General features: G+C 40.0%; 1 protein-coding gene across 1 annotated transcript in view; it reads right to left on the bottom strand.

The window, feature by feature from the left end:
• Window positions 1–354: 354 nt before the first annotated feature.
• The window catches only part of eIF3a (eukaryotic translation initiation factor 3 subunit a), a 46,779-nt gene continuing 26,606 nt past the window's right edge, over window positions 355–20,527 (bottom strand). Inside the window, exons 14-19 of the mRNA XM_071676537.1 lie at window positions 19,820–20,058; window positions 18,781–18,965; window positions 15,372–15,542; window positions 13,705–14,104; window positions 9,974–10,342; window positions 355–1,806 (exon numbers count right to left, since the gene is read on the bottom strand). Coding sequence (XP_071532638.1) covers window positions 1,629–1,806; window positions 9,974–10,342; window positions 13,705–14,104; window positions 15,372–15,542; window positions 18,781–18,965; window positions 19,820–20,058 — 1,542 coding nt within the window. The 3' untranslated portion in view covers window positions 355–1,628. The remainder of the gene's footprint in view (window positions 1,807–9,973; window positions 10,343–13,704; window positions 14,105–15,371; window positions 15,543–18,780; window positions 18,966–19,819; window positions 20,059–20,527) is intronic.

Raw genomic sequence — 20,527 nt, forward strand, 5'->3', positions numbered from 1 at the left:
CACCCTCTTCTGCTCTCTCAACCACACTCTTTTTATTACCACACATCTCTCTTACCCTATTATTACTTACTCGATCCAACCATCTCACACCACATATTGTCCTCAAACATCTCATTTCCAGCACATCCACCCTCCTGTGCACAACTCTATCCATAAGCCATGCCTCGCAACCATACAACATTGTTGGAACCACTATTCCTTCAAACATACCCATTTTATACTAACTCGAGTTAGTCATTTTATCCTAAATAAATGACTGTTTGTTTGTATCTTCCTTATCAAATAATAAATATGACTGTTTGTATCTTCCTTATCATCAGTACAAGCAGTAGTAGGATAAGTAGTAAGCAATAATAATTGGACCACTACCTTTTATTGATAATATACTGACTACAACAGTTCTCGAGGTATTTCAAGCATGATATTCAAAGAGCATAATCAGTATGGCAGTTACATAATATAAGTAATCAATTGTATCACTATCTGGGTAACATGGTCAAATGTTTTATTACCCTCCTGAAACTTAAAAGAAACTGATCAGTTGACATATAGGGGTCATCCAAAATTAAAAATGTTCACAATTCTGACGTACAACTTTTCAAGATTCCCCTTCCCCTGAATAAATTATTTCCAGTATATCTTTTCCTTAATTACATATTAAAATCAAAACTTTCAAGTAGTACTTTAAGGATGTAGGCAAATGTCAGCAACACTACCCCATAAAAAAAAAAAAAAAAAAAAAAAAAAAAAATACAATTTTGGACAGCTGCTTAATATTTTCCAGTACTACTTACAGTGGAAAATGTTAGATACTCAGGGTCTGTACACTTATTTGGTAGAAATTCAGTCCTTCTTCAGGCCCAGTGAAACTATTTTTCACACCCAATTTTCTATGATGACTTACAAATAAAATAAAAGCATTACCAGGTCTAAAGAAGTTACAATTATAGTATTTGCTTTTGCATAAAATTATTATTCAGAGACTACAAAGCGTAAAAACTGAAACAAATATTTAGAGACGACACAGCATAAAAACTGAATTTCACTAGGAAGGCTACATTTTTGTATCACCTTTGAAGGCTGTGCCTAAAGGTCCAAGTCAAAATCAACAGCAATTTCAAACCTCTTCCTTTCACTTTTCAGGCCTACAATTTAAATACAAAAAGAATCAGACAATGAACCTTTTGCAAACTTGTAAAAACCCTAAATACAATCAATAAACAACAAACTGACAAGAAGCCAGCAGCACATTCAATGAACTGATCAGTTTCCTTGAAATCCAAGTTTGGTTAAAAAAAGAAAAAAAAATATATATATTCTAGTGTGGAAACAAAAGCAGAATGCACTCAAGCTTTCTATATATATATATACTTAAAATCAATATCATAACTAAATCTGGTGCCTAGCCAGTTTTGAAACCATGGCAATAAATCCCCCTTTCTGATTCCCTTAAAGGTGTATCATAATTTTTCCATTATAGCACCAAGAAAGGTTTCCTTTGAATGAAATTTTCTACCATTCATGTTACAAAATTTAATCACATATCTCTCCCAGTGGTAATATAAAACAACCTCATAATTGAGGTCAAAGATATTATCATACCGGTGAATCTTAAATACAAATTTCACTCAACGTCTCACAGTAGTCCAGCCACCATCATCTGGCTCCTCCTGAGGTGGCAGTGACTTTTCTTCCTGTGGTTCCTCCTTTCGGGATTCTTCACGTGCACGCCAAACATTACCACTACGTTTCCCTTCGACTTTCTTCTCTTCCGGAGCACGCTTGTCACGATCATCTTGACGGACTCTAAAACAATACAATGTTTTTTTAAACATCAAAATACTAAAGGTGATTATGAGATGAATCCTAAATATGCCTTCAGAATATACAGCCTCTGATGACATCAGTGTTAAGCTTCATCAAGTTGCATCAGCACGCAATAAAATTCCTGAGATCGTCATACAAAAAAGATACATGTGACTGTAAACTTGAGGGAGTTCTCCACTTGAGCAACCTTACCTCTTAACCTCTATTCTATCACAGCAAAGTCTGAGCTCCTTGATATTGAATACAATCATAGGTTGAAGTCTTCACTTAGGTTGTGCTCTTGAAGCATATACTATTTCCTCATCTTTTCCAACTCTACCCTTCCTGAGTTTTCTTGTGTGCTCTAATCATAACTGCTCTTGATTGATTTGTCGTGTTACATGTTCTTACCAATAATGATTCATACCATCACTCTATTTTGCTTTTTTGGTAAATGGTGGTATGTATTTTCTATAATCATATTTTTGCCTTCCTAGATTTTATTACAGTGTGGCATTTCTGATAAAATCAATATTTCTCCCTCTTTTCTACAGTGTTTGTTCCAGTTCTTCCTTCATTGGTTTCCAATAAATGGTCTCCATCTCTATTTATCTATCAATCTATCTACATCTCTGACACCTGTTCCAATTGGAACCCACTCAAGGGGGTGGCTACAACAATTGAGTCTAGTACTAGTAACTCTAGTGCTGCTTCTTGGCCTTTAGTGCCTCACTCTTAACAAGCCACTGGCAAAGGGCAACTCTAGTGCAGGATTTGCAGAGGCTCCTACCTCATGTTCCTACTAAATACTTGTATCTAATGCTCCTACCAACTACTTCTGCCTAAATGTTCCTACCTACTACTTCTATATACTGCTCCTAATCATTTTGCCAATAGGCAGGGCTAGCCCATAGTACTCAACTCTGGAAAATCTACTTACTAAGAATGAGCTGTGTGAGTTAAGTGTTATGTATGACTAGGAGAGATGGTATGTTTGTGGACAGAATGCCAGTAGTCCACGTGCGAGTGAGGTAGACAGAAAAGACAGCTACCTGGGTCAGAGGAGTGCAACTTGAAATCACTGAGGTGGTCTCACTAAGCAGCTGTCACTAACCCTTCTGATACCCATGCAGGTAGTAATTACTGGTAATACACCTCCCTGGTTGATGGCTTCCTACTAACCACTACCTACATCTCTAACCTGCTCAAATATTTCTGTATGTCTGTCCTTGTCTATGGTAATTGCCATTTCCTTTCCTTCTTATATTTTCAGTTCACAAGAGGCTCTTGATTTTTCATCAAATTCCAATGGTACAACTGTTTAATCCACATTTCTCATCTTCTTATGCCCTTGATTTAGTACAAGAAAATGTCATTTACAGCAATTTCCTTGGTGTGACCATTAACATACTTCTATATTGTAATATCCTCTGGCACTGAAAGTTCCAAAAAGGAGTGCTTTCAATACACATTTCAGGGTGATTATATCCCAAAATCTTAAACAGTTTGCATGTGCCTAAAATCAATATGCTTTACTGCCTTTCACCCTAGTTATGCCTTTCTTCTCTTTACCTTCTTTGTGTTTCCCATCATCGTTTGACTCCATTCCTGTGTATTTATTTCTCATACTTTTATCAGTTTGATCTGTATTGCTGTCTTGTCTTTCATAAGACTTGTTGCCGTTTTCCCCATACATCTCTTGTATATATTCTATAGCACTTTCTGTGTATCTATTAACACCATGTTCTATATTAAATTTGAAGTATTCTTTATCTTTGCTTATACTGTGAACTTTGTCCATCTTATTTTTGTGTCTATGAGTATTACAGTGCCATAAATATCCATTGTCTTCATACATATTTTTTTCTTCTATTTGAAAATTGCATTTTCCTTTCCTCAATCAACTCATTTAGTTTTGGGTAAAATATCTTTCTATCATGAACCACATTTTACATTTCTTACGTACAATAGTGTTCAATGTTTTGTATGAGCAAAGAACAGTTTGCTTCTGCTTTTTGACATTTAGGCTGGATTGTATGTATTTCTTCAGTTCCAAAATCCAGATTTACTTGGTGACCTCTAAGATTTAATCCATTTCCTCTTGTTGGTAATGCTGGTGCTACTGTAAAGAAAAGTTCAGTATTGACATTGTTGAATCCTTTAAGTATTTGAAACATTCTATTAATTTGCCCTGGAGTCACCTCTTGCTTAGGGAGAACAAGTTTAACTCCTGCACTCTCTCCTCATATTGTCTTTTAAGCAAGGAGGGAATCAATTTAGTTGCTCTTCACTGCAATGCTTCTAAAACCATGCTGTGTGTTATTGAAGCTGTGTTGTTCCAGATAGGCTAAAATTATCTCTAATAATTGACTCTAGAAGTTTACACATAATTAATGTGAGGCTAATAGGATAGTAATTACCCAGCAATTTGTGGGTTCCCTTTTGGTAAATAACAGTGACGTCTGCCAGTGTCCAGTCCTGTAGGACTATTCCATCCTGGAGCAATTTATTGATAATCCAGCAATTTCATGTTTCACATTTTTTATTACTCATGGATAGAAAGGATCAGAACCTGGGCTTTTAATAGTCTTCAGCTTATATATGTGTTAATACTTCCCTGGAAGAGTAAATTCTTGTATCATGTGAGTACTATTGATCAGTCTCAAAATTCATGTTACTGCTTTCTAACGTACAAATATTACTGAAAAACTTGTTCAGGGTTGTTGCTATGCTTTTATCATCCACTTCTTATATGTTTCTTATCATTGATATATCTATAAACTCTATTAGGATCTCTATTACTAGCTCTTACAATACTCACTTTGTATTCTCTCTTGGCATTTTTGATAAGGACTTTCGCTTGTCTTCTGATGGTGTTATATTGCATTGCAATATTTGGGTCACTCTGATTTCTTGAGCATATATAGGTCATTTATGCCCAATACTGTTCTTGCAATATCTTGGGATTATCATTCAGGCTTGTTGCAGGTTTTATTGTTTCTGTTGTGTATGGGATTGAATAAAACTTTGTGCATAAAATGATGCCTAAAACTGGCCTATAATTCCTTCGGGCATGAACCAACAAGGGTGAGATTCCTTAATGAGACATGCAGCCCATTAAAATCAGCCCTTTTAAAGTAAGGGTATTGTAATAGTGCTGGTTCTAGGGAAGTCTCCTTTGATACTTATGCCGAACTTAACCATCTTATGTTTATATGTGTCTAGCTGTTCTCCAACACGGGTATTAGTTCCTAAACTCCTGGGATGCAAGAATTAATCAACTATATTAGCTGTCCCCAACTGACTCAGTGACAGTATGGTGGAGAATACGATCTTTAACAAAGCTGACAAGTCTAGCACATTCATTCTCTACGCATGAGATAGTTTGCCTGCTGATTTCTGAAAGATTAAAATCCCCAAGAATGATTAAGTCTTTATCCTGTACTGCTTGTTGTAAACTCTCATGAATGACAGTGTCAGTATCTGCTGGCTGACTAAGGCATCTATAACAATGTCTATGTAAAGTCTGGAAGATTCTCTGTTAATCTGAAGACACAAGTGTTCAACAGCAGCTGATTTTATATTGTGAATTCTGATGGAGTTACAGTAAGATATTACATACTGCATGGTTTCTCCTTGACTGTCTCTGTCCTTAACAAATAATTTGTTGTCTGGTGGATTGTACTCACTAATCAGATCATTGTTTTTCTGTGTTCAGAAATGTTTAAATCAATGATATCAATGCATTCACTGTTTACCAAATAATGCAATTCAGCTATTTTGTTTCAGATGGATCTTATATTCATGTAAAGTCCATTTACTTTCTTTGAGTGGCTTCTGTTGGAAGCTGGTGGTATAATTTGGTGACTAGCTATCTTCAGACCATAGTGTGAAAAACCCTCATGACCTGGATCCTTGAGTCACTGTCTGGTGGGGTGGAGGGGATTTGATCTGACCTCCCATGTGTGGTATGCAATATGACTCGACCTCAACTGCCCATCTGATGTGGTCAACACACCTACTTCCACAAGGTCTCAATAAAAAATTTTCCCCTGTAGTTGTAAGGCAATTTGATCTTTGATTCACATTGCTAACAGTTCTGCCCCTATATTGTTGAGGTGGATGCCATCTTTGTTATAAAGTTCCTTATCTTTTATAAATTCAAGCCGCGGAAAAAAAAAAAAGCATCTGTACAAAAGCATTTCAGATCCTCATTCACACATAGTGCTCTATCTGGGGGGGGGGAGAGAGAGAGAGAGAGAGAGAGAGAGAGAGAGAGAGAGAGAGAGAGAAATACCTAAAATGAGATTCATCCATAATGGCAAGGTTAGCACAAAGTTATTTTTTCTTATAACAAAAACTGAATTACCTTCTATACATTAAATGACATGTTTTATTATTTCTCTAATACAAAAAACTTGAGAATGCAAGGATTTTCTCCCTGAAATCAAATTATGTTGTTAAAGGTTTTGCAGGAAGAAATTACCATACTCCTAGTCCAAGAACAAAATCTGTATACATCATATGATAAGCTGGGTAGGAAGAGGAAAAATACAAAGAAAACAGGAACAGACATCTACAGCATGTGCTTCTCACACAAATTCAAAGCAAAAATGTTTGGATGAAATTGCGAATATTAAGTAATGAGTAAAAGTTGGATGAAATAAGTGAGAAGAGGAATTAAAAAAAATAATAGTAATAAGATAGTAGTAAGAAACATAACATAATAATAACAATAATAATAATAATGTTATTTAATATATGTATGACTCATGGTGAAGTGCCTGAGGACTGGTGGAATGCATGCATAGTCCCATTGTACAAAGGCAAAGGGGATAAGAGTGAGTGCTCAAATTACACAGGTATAAGTTTGTTGAGTATTCATGGGAAATTATATGGGAGGGCTATAATTGAGAGGGTGAAGGCACGTACAGAGAATCAGATTGGGGAAGAGCAGTGTGGTTTCAGAAGTGGTAGAGGATGTGTGGATCAGGTGTTTGAAGAATGTATGTGAGAAATACTTAGAAAAGCAAATGGATCTGTATGTAGCATTTATGGATCTGGAGAAGGCATATGATAGAGTTGATAGAGATGCTCTGTGGAAGGTATTAAGAATATATGGTATGGGAGGTAAGTTGTTAGAAGCAGTGAAAAGTTTTTATCGAGGATGTACGGCATGTGTACATGCTCTGTGGAAGGTATTAAGAATATATGGTATGGGAGGTAAGTTGTTAGAAGCAGTGAAAAGTTTTTATCGAGGATGTACGGCATGTGTACATGCTCTGTGGAAGGTATTAAGAATATATGGTATGGGAGGTAAGTTGTTAGAAGCAGTGAAAAGTTTTTATCGAGGATGTACGGCATGTGTACATGTAGGAAGAGAGGAAAGTGATTGGTTCTCAGTGAATGTTGGTTTGCAGCAGGGGTGCGTGAAGTCTCCATGGTTATTTAATTTGTTTATGGATAGGGTTGTTAGGGAGGTGAATGCAAGAGTCTTGGAAAGAGGGGCAAGTATGCAGTCTGTTGTGGATGAGAAATCTTGGGAAGTGAGTCAGTTGTTGTTCGCTAATGATACAGCAGTGCTAGTGGCTGATTTGGGTAAGAAACCGCAGAGCTGGTAACTGAGTTTGGTAAAGTGTGTGAAAGAGGAAAGCTGAGAGTAAATATGAATAAGAGCAAGGTTATTAGGTACAGTAGGGTTGAGGGACAAGTCAAGTGGGAGGTAAGTTTGAATGTAGAAAAACTGGAGGAAGTGAAGTGTTTTAGATATCTAGGGGTGGATTTGGCAGCAGATGGAACGATGGAAGCGGAAGTGAATCATGGGGTGGGGGAGGGGGCGAAAGTTCTGGGAGCATTGAAAAATGTGTGGAAGTTGAGAACATTATCTTGAAAAGCAAAAATGGGTATGTTTGAAGGAATAGTGGTGCCAGCAATGTTATATGATTGCGAGGCATGGGCTATAGATAGAATTGTGCGGAGGAAGGTGGATGTGCTGTTAATGAGACATTTGAGGACAATATGTGGTGTGAGGTGGTTTGACCGAGTAAGTAATGAAAGGGTAAGAGAGGCGTGTGGTAATAAAAAGAGTGTGGTTGAGAGAGCAGAAGAGCGTGTTTTGAAATGGTTTGGTCACATGGAGAGATTGAGTGAGGAAAGATTGACCAAGAGGATATATGTGTCAGAGGTGGAGGGAACTAGGAGAAGTGGGAGCCCAAATAGGAGGTGGTAAGACGGAGTGAAAAAGATTTTGAGTGATTGGGGCCTGAATATGGAGGAGGGTGAAAGGCGTGCAAGGAATAGAGTGAATTGGAACGATGTGGTATACCGGGGTCAACGTGCTGTCAATGGATTGAACCAGGGCATGTGAAGCATCTGGGGTAAACCATGGAATGTTTTGTGGGGCCTGGATGTGGAAAGGTAGTTGTGGTTTTGGTGCATTATACATGACAGCTAGAGACTGCGTGTGAACGAATGCGGCCTTCGTTGTCTTTTCCTAGCGCTACCTTGCGCACATGTGGGGGGAGGGGGTTTTCATTTCATGTGTGGCGGGGTGGCGATGGGAATGAGTAAGGTCAGACAGTATGAATTATGTACACGTGTATCTATGCATATGTTTGTGTGTGTATATACATATATATATACGTTGAGATGTATAGATATGTATATGTGTTGTGTGTGGACATGTATGTATATATGTGTATGTGGGTGGGTTGGGCCATTCTTTTGTCTGTGTCCTTGCGCTACCTCGCTGACGTGGGAGACAGCGACAAAGTATAATAAATAAATAAATAATATTCTATTTATTTATCATACTTTGTCACTCTCCCGCGTTAGCGAGGTAGAGCAAGGAAACAGACGAAAGAATGGCCAAACCCACCCACGTACACATGTATATACATACACGTCCACACACGCACATGTACATACCTATACATCTCACCGTATACATATATATACACACACACACATATACACATGCACATAATACATAGTCTGCCCTTGTTCGTCTCGCCATATAATGAAATACCAACCCCCTCCCCCCACATGTGTGCGAGGTAGCGCTAGGAAAAGACAACAAAGGCCACATTCATTCACATTCAGTCTCTAGCTGTCATGTATAATGCACCGAAACCATAGCTCCTTTCCACATCTTTTTCTTTTTCTTTTAAACTATTCGCCATTTCCCGCGTTAGCGAGGTAGCGCTAAGAACAGAGGACTGGGCCTTTTTTGGAATATCCTCAACTGGCCCCCTCTGTTCCTTCTTTTGGAAAATTAAAAAAAAAAAAAAAAAAAAAAAAAAACTTTCCATGGTTTACCCCAGACACTTCACATGCCCTGGTTCAATCCATTGACAGCACGTCGACCCCATTATACCACACTGTTCCAATTCACTCCATTCCTTGCATGCCTTTCACCCTCCTGCATGTTCAGGCCCCGATCACTCAAAATCTTTTTCACTCCATCTTTCCACCTCCAATTTGGTCTCCCACTTCTCCTTGTTCCCTCCACCTCTGACACATATATCCTCTTGGTCAATCTTTCCTCACTCATTCTCTCCATGAGACCAAACCATTTCAAAACACCCTCTTCTTCTCTCTCAGCCACACACTTTTTTCCACCACACATCTCTCTTACCCTTTCATTACTTACTCGATCAAACCACCTCACACCACATATTGTCCTCAAACATCTCATTTCCAGCACATCCACCCTCCTCCACACAACTCTATCTATAGCCCATGCCTCGCAACCATATATCATTGTTGGAACCACTATTCCTTCAAACATACCCATTTTTGCTTTCCAAGATAATGTTCTCGACTTCCACACATTCTTCAATGCTCCCAGAACTTTAGCCCCCTCCCCCACCCTATGATTCACTTCCGCTTCCATGGTTCCATCCGCTGCCAAGTCCACTCCCAGATATCTAAAACACTTCACTTCCTCGAATTTTTCTCCACTCAAACTTACCTCCCAATTGACTTGTCCCTCAACCCTACTGTACCTAACAACCTTGCTCTTATTTACATTTACTCTCAGCTTTCTTCTTTCACACACTTGATTGCCGTTTCCTGCATCAACAAGGCAGTGCCAGGAAACAGACGAAAAAAGACCCATCCACTCATATAAGCACATACATACATACGTAATAATCATAATAAGTACCTCTCTCTGGTTGGTGGAGGGCCAGCAGAACGCCAAGATCCTACTTCATCAGCGCGAGATGGACCACGGTCAGCACCTCGCCGGTCATCAAGATCCATTCGACGTCCACCAAAGCCACGATCCCGGTCACGGTCATCACGACCCATATCACGACGACCACCGAAGTCACGGTCTCCACGCCCACCAAACTCACGGTCACGGCCACCAAAGTCCCGATCACGATCACCTCGGCCACCAAAGTCCCGGTCACGATCACCCCGACTGCCAAAGTCCCGATCTCCTCGACCGCCAAATTCACGGTCACCACGGTCACGTCCAAACTCTCGATCAGACCTGGGTGGGGCACGACGCCAATCACCACCGCCATCCCTGAAAAGATGATTTTTTTTAACTATCATATTGAGAAGTGAGTACAAAATCCCAACACACACAGCACTTTCAAGTACATATGCTTGAATTAAAAAAGTCAAAGTCTGTTGAGAATACCTAGTAAGTTGTATGAGAGAGTGTGATTGGTAAGGTGGTGGGATACATAAAACATGACAGTGGGGAGGATCAATGTAACTTATGAGTGGCTTTGAATGTGTGAGGATGTGTGTGTATGTTTGCAGATTACATGGCCCTGATGGAAGTTGCAAATGAAAAACTGCAGAAGCTGGTGTATGCATTTGGGATTGTGTGGGAGGAGGAGATTGAGTTACTCTGAATAAATGAGATGAGGTTAATCAGGGGGAAGAGTATGAGTTTGAATGGAAAGAACCTGGATGAAGTAAAAGTATTTTATATATTAAGAAGTGGATTTAACAGTTAAAAGAACTATTAGAAATGAAGTGAATAACTGGGTGTGTTAAGGGGAAAAGCTCCCAGGTGTATTTACGAGTGTGTGGAAAGAGAGGGTAAAGATGGTTAAGTACAATGGTACTCTAGTCCCAAATAAAACAAAACAGAAAAGTTTGGACGTGTTGGAAATGAAGTGCTTGAGGACAATATCTGGGCTGATCATGTATGGAATGAGAGTAAGGGAGAGGTGCGTTAGTAAGTCCAGTATATGAGAGAACTGAACATGGTGTGTCAAGAAGTTTGGGAATATGAAGGAATGATACAACAGATATTGACTAAAGGTATACATGTACTAAAATTGGAAGCAGAAAAAAAAAGAAGGGAGACCAAGGTGGAGATGGAAGAATGGCATGAAAGACAGAATGATTGTTGAATAAACTTCACAGGAGGCCAAGAGGTACGCAAGGGATAGAGTGAATTGGAGCAATGTGGTATATGTGAGGGGATGTGCTGTCAATGGGTTGAACCAGGGCATATGAGGTGGTCAGGGGAAAATAGAGAAAGGCTTTTAGGGCATTTCAGCTTGAGACTGACTGTGAGCAAACAAAGCCAATCTTTGTCTGTACCTCACTATGCTAATAGTCTGACAAGCCCTCCTGGTGGGAGTACCTACTAAAGAATTTGCTGGTCATTTTTTCTACTTAAGATGATGGGTTTTCTGAGTCTGGCAAAAATAAGTTACAAAGAAGGTCTATCCATCCATCTATACCTCTGATGCCTGTTCCCTCTAGGAACTCCCATCAAGGGGTAGCTAAGGCAAAAGAGTCTCCACTTATCCATGTCCTTACATGCCTCCCTTCCATACACAATTCCATGCATTTTTCCACCATTTCTCTCCCTCCAGTATTCTTCCACGCTATTTGCCAATGTCACAGGTGATCTTCCTCTCACACCAAACCCTTTAATTGTTCTATCATGGACTCTCCTTGTAAACAGCTAGTCTTGATTCTTTCCACAGGCCCAAACAACCTCAAAGTATTACACTTCACACACTTTACCACTCAACAATTCATTCCCTGCCATATCTTATCTATTTTACAAACCTTCATTTCTTTCTTCACTCCATCTCGTCATACCATATGCTCTTCTCAAATAGCTCATTTCCAGTCTGGATTCTTGACCTCTGTGACATATTCCATGTCCATGTTTCAACAGCATAGGTCAGAGTTAGGGAGAATATGCTGTCCCTTAATTCTCTCTTCACTTCCATACTTATACCTCTACCCTTCATCAATCTATCAAGGGACCCAATGACTCATCTACCTTGTACTGCTCTCTCCTTTATTTCTCCTCCCATGTCACCAAACTTACCCAAGACAGCTCCTAAACAATTAAATTCTCTTTCCTCTTCATCTTTCCTTCATCAATCTATCAAGGGACCCAATGACTCTTCTACCTTGTACTACTCTCTCCTTTATTTCTCCTTCCATGTCACCAAACTTACCCAAGACAGCTCGTAAACACTTAAATTCTCTTACCTCTTTGTCTTTCTCCCCCTAACCAAAGCACAATTTAGTACACTTTCTTCTTTCACTCTATATGATTTAACAAAATCAATACTTTCACTCTGTTTCCTTTCAAAAAGTTACTTAAGTTTTTCTTGCATTTACCTTCAATTGTTTATACTTGCACACATCATAAAACACCTTAAAACCTTCTGCAACTACTCCTCACTCTCAACAAACAACACAATATCGTCCACAAACAAGCTTGCCAATGGCCACCATATCTCACCCTCACAATCCATCTCTGCACCGCTCTTCCCTAATTTTGCTTTCATCTCTCTTATCACTCCAACCATACGTACATTAAAAGCCATGGTGACATCACACAGCCTTGCCTCACACCTACATGTATGCTGACACTTTTGCTTAACTCTCCATCCACTCTTACACATGCATTTGCTCCTCTACAGATGGCTTTCCATTAACCAACTATCTCACTAATTTCATAACATGACACTTTTGCATTCATATCACCAATTACGGCCACATTTCTCTCATTCTAAAAACTGTTTACACAGTAATTCAAATTTTTCTAGAAATGCTTCATTTCATCCTTACCTCACACAGTCTTCACATTCACAGGAGAATATACATTACACATACCCATGCATACTCCAGCAGTGCAGTGTTGCCAGAAGCAGCTAGGCTGCAAAATTGTCCACAATACTAAAAAGTCCCAGCAAATTTCAGATGACTGACTGTTTTTAATCTGTATTTAAAAGGATTGCCCTGATGGAATTGGGCAACACCTCCCTCTTTACTTCTACCCCTAAGGGGTGTGTTAACGAGGTCACCATGAGAAGGTGGAGTGAGACTTGGATACTCTAGAAAACTAAAGTATCCCCTTGAGGTACTGAGACTTGACAACTTTCCAATTTTGAGCCTATTCACAGTGGCAGCAACTCCTAACCTCATTGGTTACAGTACTGTCATATTTTCTCTTCAAACAACAAGAGTTTTAATTGAACTTTAGAAGCATAGGGGTTCTGGGTATGTAAGAACCAAATAGCCTACTGGAACTCCTTCTGGGAAGTGGCCATGGCAAAAGGCTTAGAGCCTTTAGTGTCTCATCCTTAACAAACCACTGGCAGAAGGCTACTCTAGACCAGTGTCTTCAGATGATCCTACCTAATGTTCCTACCTACTACTTCTCCCAAATGTTTCAACCTAATGCTCCTATCTTATGTTCCTACCTCCTTCTGTTTACTGCTTGTACCATTTTGCCAAAAGGCAGGGCTACATTTCTCCTTACAGCTTGCTGGCATTTCTCAAAGCTCATTTTCAAAATAATGCAATGAAGGTGACATGATTGCTAAACATAATGTTGGGAAAAAGGTGTGTTCATGTATCAAATGCAGTTCAATACAGCAGAGAAATTTTACTCACCTATCATCTCTGCTTCCAAATCCGAGTCGTTCATCCCTGCTACCAAAACGATCTTCCCGATCTCTGCCATAGCCTCCACGGTCCTCACGGTCCCTACTGAATCGTTCCTCCCTGTCCCTTCCAAAACCTCCCCGTTCCTCTCTATCCCTGCCTAAACCTCCACGCTCCTCTCGATCTCTGCCAAAGCCAAGCCTATCTTCACGTTCTCGGCGGAAATCTCTTGGGGGTTCATCTCGTCTGATATCACGGTTGCCTCGATCTCTTGGTGGTGGTGGTGGTTCATCTTGCCTGATATCACGGTTTCCACGATCTCTAGGCTCTCTCACTGGTTCTTCTTCAGAGTCATCCTCCTTACGGCGCCAGACATCTAACTTTTCACGTTCCTTCTCACGCCATCCTCCTAAAGCATCAAAGAACAAATGAAAATTCTGTATCAGTAACATGATATGAGAAACTATACAAACAGAAAGAGAAAGTATACCCATTTCCCAGTTAACAGAAAAGAGCCATTCCTGAATAGCAGACCAACGAGGAAAACTGCAAAGAGAAAGACCATTAAGGAAAACTCCACAAAGAGAAATCCGCTTACCATAAGACTCAACATTTAATCAAAGATACATTTCAACAGACTACATAAATAGGCAGATGCATTACACATGTCAACTAGACAATGGATGAGAGTGAATCAGACCTTTTCTTCATCTGTTCCTGGTACTACCTTGCTAATGTGAGAATTGGGAAACAGGTATGAAAAAATATACACGCTCAAGCATTTCATTTATACCTAAATGCTTAGCCTTCCTTAGCAAGGAAGCCTTAGGAACATAAACAAAAACAGCCTCATGAGCACATATCCACTTTCTAGATGTCATGAATAGTGGAATAAAACCAGATGTTACCACCAACAAAAATTCCTTTATCTGTCTTGACTGCTTCATACACCCTGATTCAGGGCATGTGTAAATGAAATGTAAACAGTAAGAATGTATGTGTGTGCTTTGTGTATATAATGTAAAATCACAACTGGAAAGAAACCATGATAACCATACAACTGCAAAGGTACACAGTGTCTATGTTACCTTCCTTTCTCCATTCAGCACCCTATCACATGAACAAAGAGGAAAGCATATGATTATTTTTTCCTTACCTATGGGTAATCTACATATATTCTGCAGGGGAAATATATTCTATATCTTTTATGGGTGGACACTCATGGGGTTAGGGGTAATTTCCTGATTCAAGCAGTTTAGGGGGGGGGGGGATGGTGGATGAGATAGTCTGTTTAGTAACCCCTTTTCCATTTATCTTTCAGAAATTGAAATACAAGAATGGAGAGTCTCCAGCTCCCTGCTCATGCCCCATGTTAGTCACTTTCTAAGACGGAGGTAAAACTTTCTCCCCTACCTTAGGGTCAAAGGACAAAGTGATCACAGCCTTTCTTTGTCCATTCATGGTACTAACACTGGAAATGTACATGAAAGAAAAATATCTTTCCATTATATGGTGGTGGATGAAGTGCATCTCTTTAGTAATCAATTTTCCAGAATTGGAGTTCCCACACCAACATCCTCATGATGGTAAGGATGCAGAAATACCTATCTCCCTGGCTTACAATTGCTATGCTTAGGAAGGTATTACATGAATCTAGTTTACAGAAATATTCTTACCTCCACCAGCCCTCCAGATTCCAGTACGCTCAACACTTTCTCTTTCTTGTTCAACTGCTGGTTGCTCCTCTCTTGGTTCATCACGTGGTGTACGTCTCCAACCTGAGTCTTCTGTACCAAAGCGACGACCTGAATCTATCTTCTGCTTTTCCTCTATAGCCTTCTCTCGCTCTGAAGCAATGAAAGTATCAATTAAACCATACAAGTCATGGCATAAAATCTCTATACTTATCAAACAGACCTATAATCATTAAAAAAAAAAAAAAAAAAGCTATCCTGGGAGATGGTACTTCAAAATACAAGAACACCTTTCAACAAATAAGTACTGATGTTACCTTTCATAATTTTCTTTAAGTTTCTAAGAGCAAGGTAGGGTTCTGTAGGGTTGAGGGACAAGTCAATTGGGAGGTAAGTTTGAATGGAGAAAAACTAGAGGAAGGGAAGTGTTTTAGATATCTGGGAGAGGATTTAGTAGTGGATGGAACCATGGAAGCGAAAGTGAGTCACAGGGTGGGGGAGGGGGCAGGAGCGATGAAGAATGTGTGAAGGGCCAGAACATTATCTTGGAAAGCAAAAATGGTATCTCTGAAGGAATAGTGGTTCCAACAATGTTATAGGGTTGCAAGGCATGGGCTATATATAGGGTTGTGGGGAGGAGAGACAAGTGGCAATAAAAAGTGTGGTTGAGAGAGCAGAAAGGGGTGTATTGAAATGGTTTGGTCACATGGAGAGAATGAATGAGGAAAGATTGACAGAGGATATATGTGTCAGAGGTGGAGGGAACGAGAAGTGGGAGACCAAAATGGAGGTGGAAAGATGGAGTAAAAAAGATTTTGAGTGATCTGGGCCTGAACATACATGAGGGTGAAAGGTGTGCAAGGAATAGTGAATTGGAACGATGTGGTATACTGGGGTTGAAGTGCTGTCAATGGATTGAACTAGGGCATGTGAAGTGTCTGGTGTAAACCATGGAAAGTTTTGTGGGACCTAAATGTGGAAAGGGAGCTGTGGTTTCGGTGCATTACACATGACAGCTAGAGGCAGAGTGTGAACGAATGTGGCCTTTGTTATCTTTTCCTAGCGCTACCTCGCCCACATGCGGGGGGAGGGGGTTGTTATTTCATGTGAGGCAGGGTGGCGACAGGAATGAATAAGGGCAGAGAGTATGAATTATGTAAATGTATTGTTGACTGGTTGGTAAGGTTACTTAATGTATGTATGATTCATGGTGAGGTGCCTGAGGATTGGCGGAATGCTTGCATAGTGCCATTGTACAAAGGCAAAGGGGATAAGAGTGAGTGCTCAAATTACAGAGGTATAAGTTTGTTGAGTATTCCTGGTAAATTATATGGGAGGGTATTGATTGAGAGGGTGAAGGCATGTACAGAGCATCAGATTGGGGAAGAGCAGTGTGGATGTGTATGTATATACATGTGTATGTGGGTGGGTTGGTCCATTCTTTCGTTTGTTTCCTTGCCCTAACTCAGGAGATAGCAACTAAGTATTATATATATATATATATATATATATATATATATATATTTTTTTTTTTTTTCTTTTATTATACTTTGTCGCAGTCTCCCGCGTTTGCGAGGTAGCGCAAGGAAACAGACGAAAGAAATGGCCCAACCCACCCCCATACACATGTATATACATACGTCCACACATGCAAATATACATACCTACACAGCTTTCCATAGTTTACCCCAGACGCTTCACATGCCCTGATTCAATCCACTGACAGCACGTCAACCCCGGTATACCACATCGATCCAATTCACTCTATTCCTTGCCCTCCTTTCACCCTCCTGCATGTTCAGGCCCCGATCACACAAAATCTTTTTCACTCCATCTTTCCACCTCCATTTTGGTCTCCCACTTCTCCTCGTTCCCTCCACCTCCGACACATATATCCTCTTGGTCAATCTTTCCTCACTCATTCTCTCCATGTGCCCAAACCATTTCAAAACACCCTCTTCTGCTCTCTCAACCACGTTCTTTTTATTTCCACACATCTCTCTTACCCTTACGTTACTTACTCGATCAAACCACCTCACACCACACATTGTCCTCAAACATCTCATTTCCAGCACGTCCATCCTCCTGCGCACAACTCTATCCATAGCCCACGCCTCGCAACCATACAACATTGTTGGAACCACTATTCCTTCAAACATACCCATTTTTGCTTTCCGAGATAATGTTCTCGACTTCCACACATTCTTCAAGGCTCCCAGGATTTTCGCCCCCTCCCCCACCCTATGATCCACTTCCACTTCCATGGTTCCATCCACTGCCAGATCCACTCCCAGATATCTAAAACACTTTACTTCCTCCAGTTTTTCTCCATTCAAACTTACCTCCCAATTGACTTGACCCTCAACCCTACTGTACCTAATAACCTTGCTCTTATTCACATTTACTCTTAACTTTCTTCTTTCACACACTTTACCAAACTCAGTCACCAGCTTCTGCAGTTTCTCACATGAATCAGCCACCAGCGCTGTATCATCAGCGAACAACAACTGACTCACTTCCCAAGCTCTCTCACCCCCAACAGACTTCATACTTGCCTCTCTTTCCAAAACTCTTGCATTTACCTTCCTAACAACCCCATCCATAAACAAATTAAACAACCATGGAGACATCACACACCCCTGCCGCAAACCTACATTCACTGAGAACCGATCACTTTCCTCTCTTCCTACTCGTATACATGCCTTACATCCTCGAGGATGTAAGGCAAAAAAAATATATATATATATATTTTTGTTTTTTTGTCCTCGCACTAACCCCTGACTTTACTCCCAAGACATTCCCAAATCACTCTTCCTCTTTACCCTTGAGCTTCATTTCACTCAGAGCCAAAACATCCAGGTTCCTTTCCTCAAACATACTACCTATCTCTCCTTTTTTCTCATCTTGGTTACATCCACACACATTTAGACACCCTAATCTGAGCCTTTGAGGAGGATGAGCACTCCCTGCATGACTCCTTCTTCTGTTTCCCCTTTTAGAAAGTTAAAATACGAGGAGGAGAGGGTTTCTAGCCCCCCGCTCCTGTCCCCTTTCGTTGCCTTTTATGACACACGGGGGAATGCGTGGGAAGTATTCTTTCTCCCCTATCCCCAGGGATTCTTTTTCTTTTATCATGCTATTTGCTACCTCCCACATTGGTGAGGTAGAGTTAAGAACAGAGGACTGAGCCTTTGAGGAAAATCCTCACTTGGCCTCCTTCTCTGTTCCTCCTTTTGGAAAATTAAAAATGAGAGGGGAGGATTTCCAGCCCCCGCTCCCTCCCCTTTTAGTCGCCTTCTACAACACGCAGGGAATACGTAGGAAGTATTCTTTCTCCCCTATCTCCAGGGATATGGGCACAAATTATGCAATACCTCCACAATCTACTTACCTCTCTGGAGTTCTGCTTGTCGGTCTAGTTGCGCCTTCCTTTCAAGATATTCTTGTTCTTCCTTCTCTCTTTGTTCCCTCTCTAACCGCTCTTGCTCTTCTCTTGCTTTTTTCAGCTCTTCATCTCTTCGCTGCTGCTCTTCCTCTGCCTTCATGTGGTAGTAAGCCTCACGACGTTCACGACGTCTGGTCAGAGAAAATATGAAATGTTGTGAATTTCAGTCAGCAAAAGGTAGACCTTATATAATCTAAAATTAGAAAACTTGTTAAAACAGATGTAAAATGCTCGTAGTATAAGAGTGGTGGATCTATCTATGACTGGAATAAGATGACTAAGGGCATGGTTATTGCAGAAAGCATACATAAATCTTAGTTGTTTTAAGTACAGAATGTCCAAAAGATGGGATCCTCATGAGTGTAAAACAACCTCCCTGCACAGAAAAAATAAGTATTAGAAACTGTCTTTTAGCAAAATTTAGAAACACTTTCAAGTTTATGCATAAGGAAATACAAACTGTTTATATCCAAAATAAGGCCAAACTAAAATATGCTTCTTAAGTTTGAATACTGCACCCAAAGAAGCACTTAGAGCTAACAAAGAAGGTTTAGTGTGGAGCATGGCAATAAATATGGTACCATAACTAAGAGGGCTGGGTTAGAAAGAAAGGCTAGAAGCTTTAAATCTGCCCAACTTGGGCAACCAGATCACAACCTTTAAATTTCATAAATAAATAAATAATACAGACAGTGAATACTTCTTCAGAGATGCAGGGATACAGGAACCAGAGGGCATATAATTAAACACACACAAAAAACTTGCTGTAAAATATGGAAGGAAGTACTTTTATAGTATAAGAGTGGTGGACTAATGGAAGAAATGATTCAGGTCATGGTTAAAGCAGACAGCATACGTTAAGTTTACGAAGTTGTATAATAACAGAGGATGTTTGAAAGAGATAGGACCACATGAGAAAAACTCCCTCATTGTACAGTACAAATAGATAGCTACAAATGAGTGACCACACAAAATATCTGCTCACCTCTGCTCTTTCCTTTCTCCAAGTCGATTCTTTCGTTCCACTTCAAGACGAGCATTAAAGTCGTTGAGTTTCTTCTCAATTTCAGATCGACGGGAAGACTTGAGTTGGTTAAGAAATTCAACACGATCTGTCTGCATACGCTTTAATCGCCTACTATGCTCCAAGCTGACCTGATGTTCCTCAACAAGTTTCTTCACACGTTCCTCTTCTTGTAATTTCCAGAATTCCTTGTCTTTTTTCTAATAAAATTAGGGGATCAATAAATAACAATCTGCCATAAACATATAGAATTTTACCACTACAATCATATCAATAAGTCGTACCAAATCTTGTGGGATGCACTGTACCTGAAACCTATGTACTTATCTTCACCTGCTTCAAAATTAAAGGCTTACACAAATTTTTCTTTAGGACCTTGAGTTGACATACATTTTTCTCTATTTCTTTCATACTTGATCACAGTTTCCTACATTAACAAGGTAGTGCCAGGAGACAGGAAAAGAAAGCCCATACCCTCTCACATCCATACTCGAGCTGTCATGTGTAATGCACTGCAACCGAATCACATCCAGGCCACACACATTTTCCTTGGTTTATTCTGGACATATCACATGCCTTGATTCAGTCCATTGACAGAACATCATCCCCAGTATATCACATGGTCCCATTACTCTCTATTCTGTAAGCCTTTCATCCTCCTCCATGTTC

This window comes from Panulirus ornatus, chromosome 23 (assembly GCF_036320965.1).
Source record: "Panulirus ornatus isolate Po-2019 chromosome 23, ASM3632096v1, whole genome shotgun sequence".
NCBI lineage: Eukaryota > Metazoa > Arthropoda > Malacostraca > Decapoda > Palinuridae > Panulirus > Panulirus ornatus.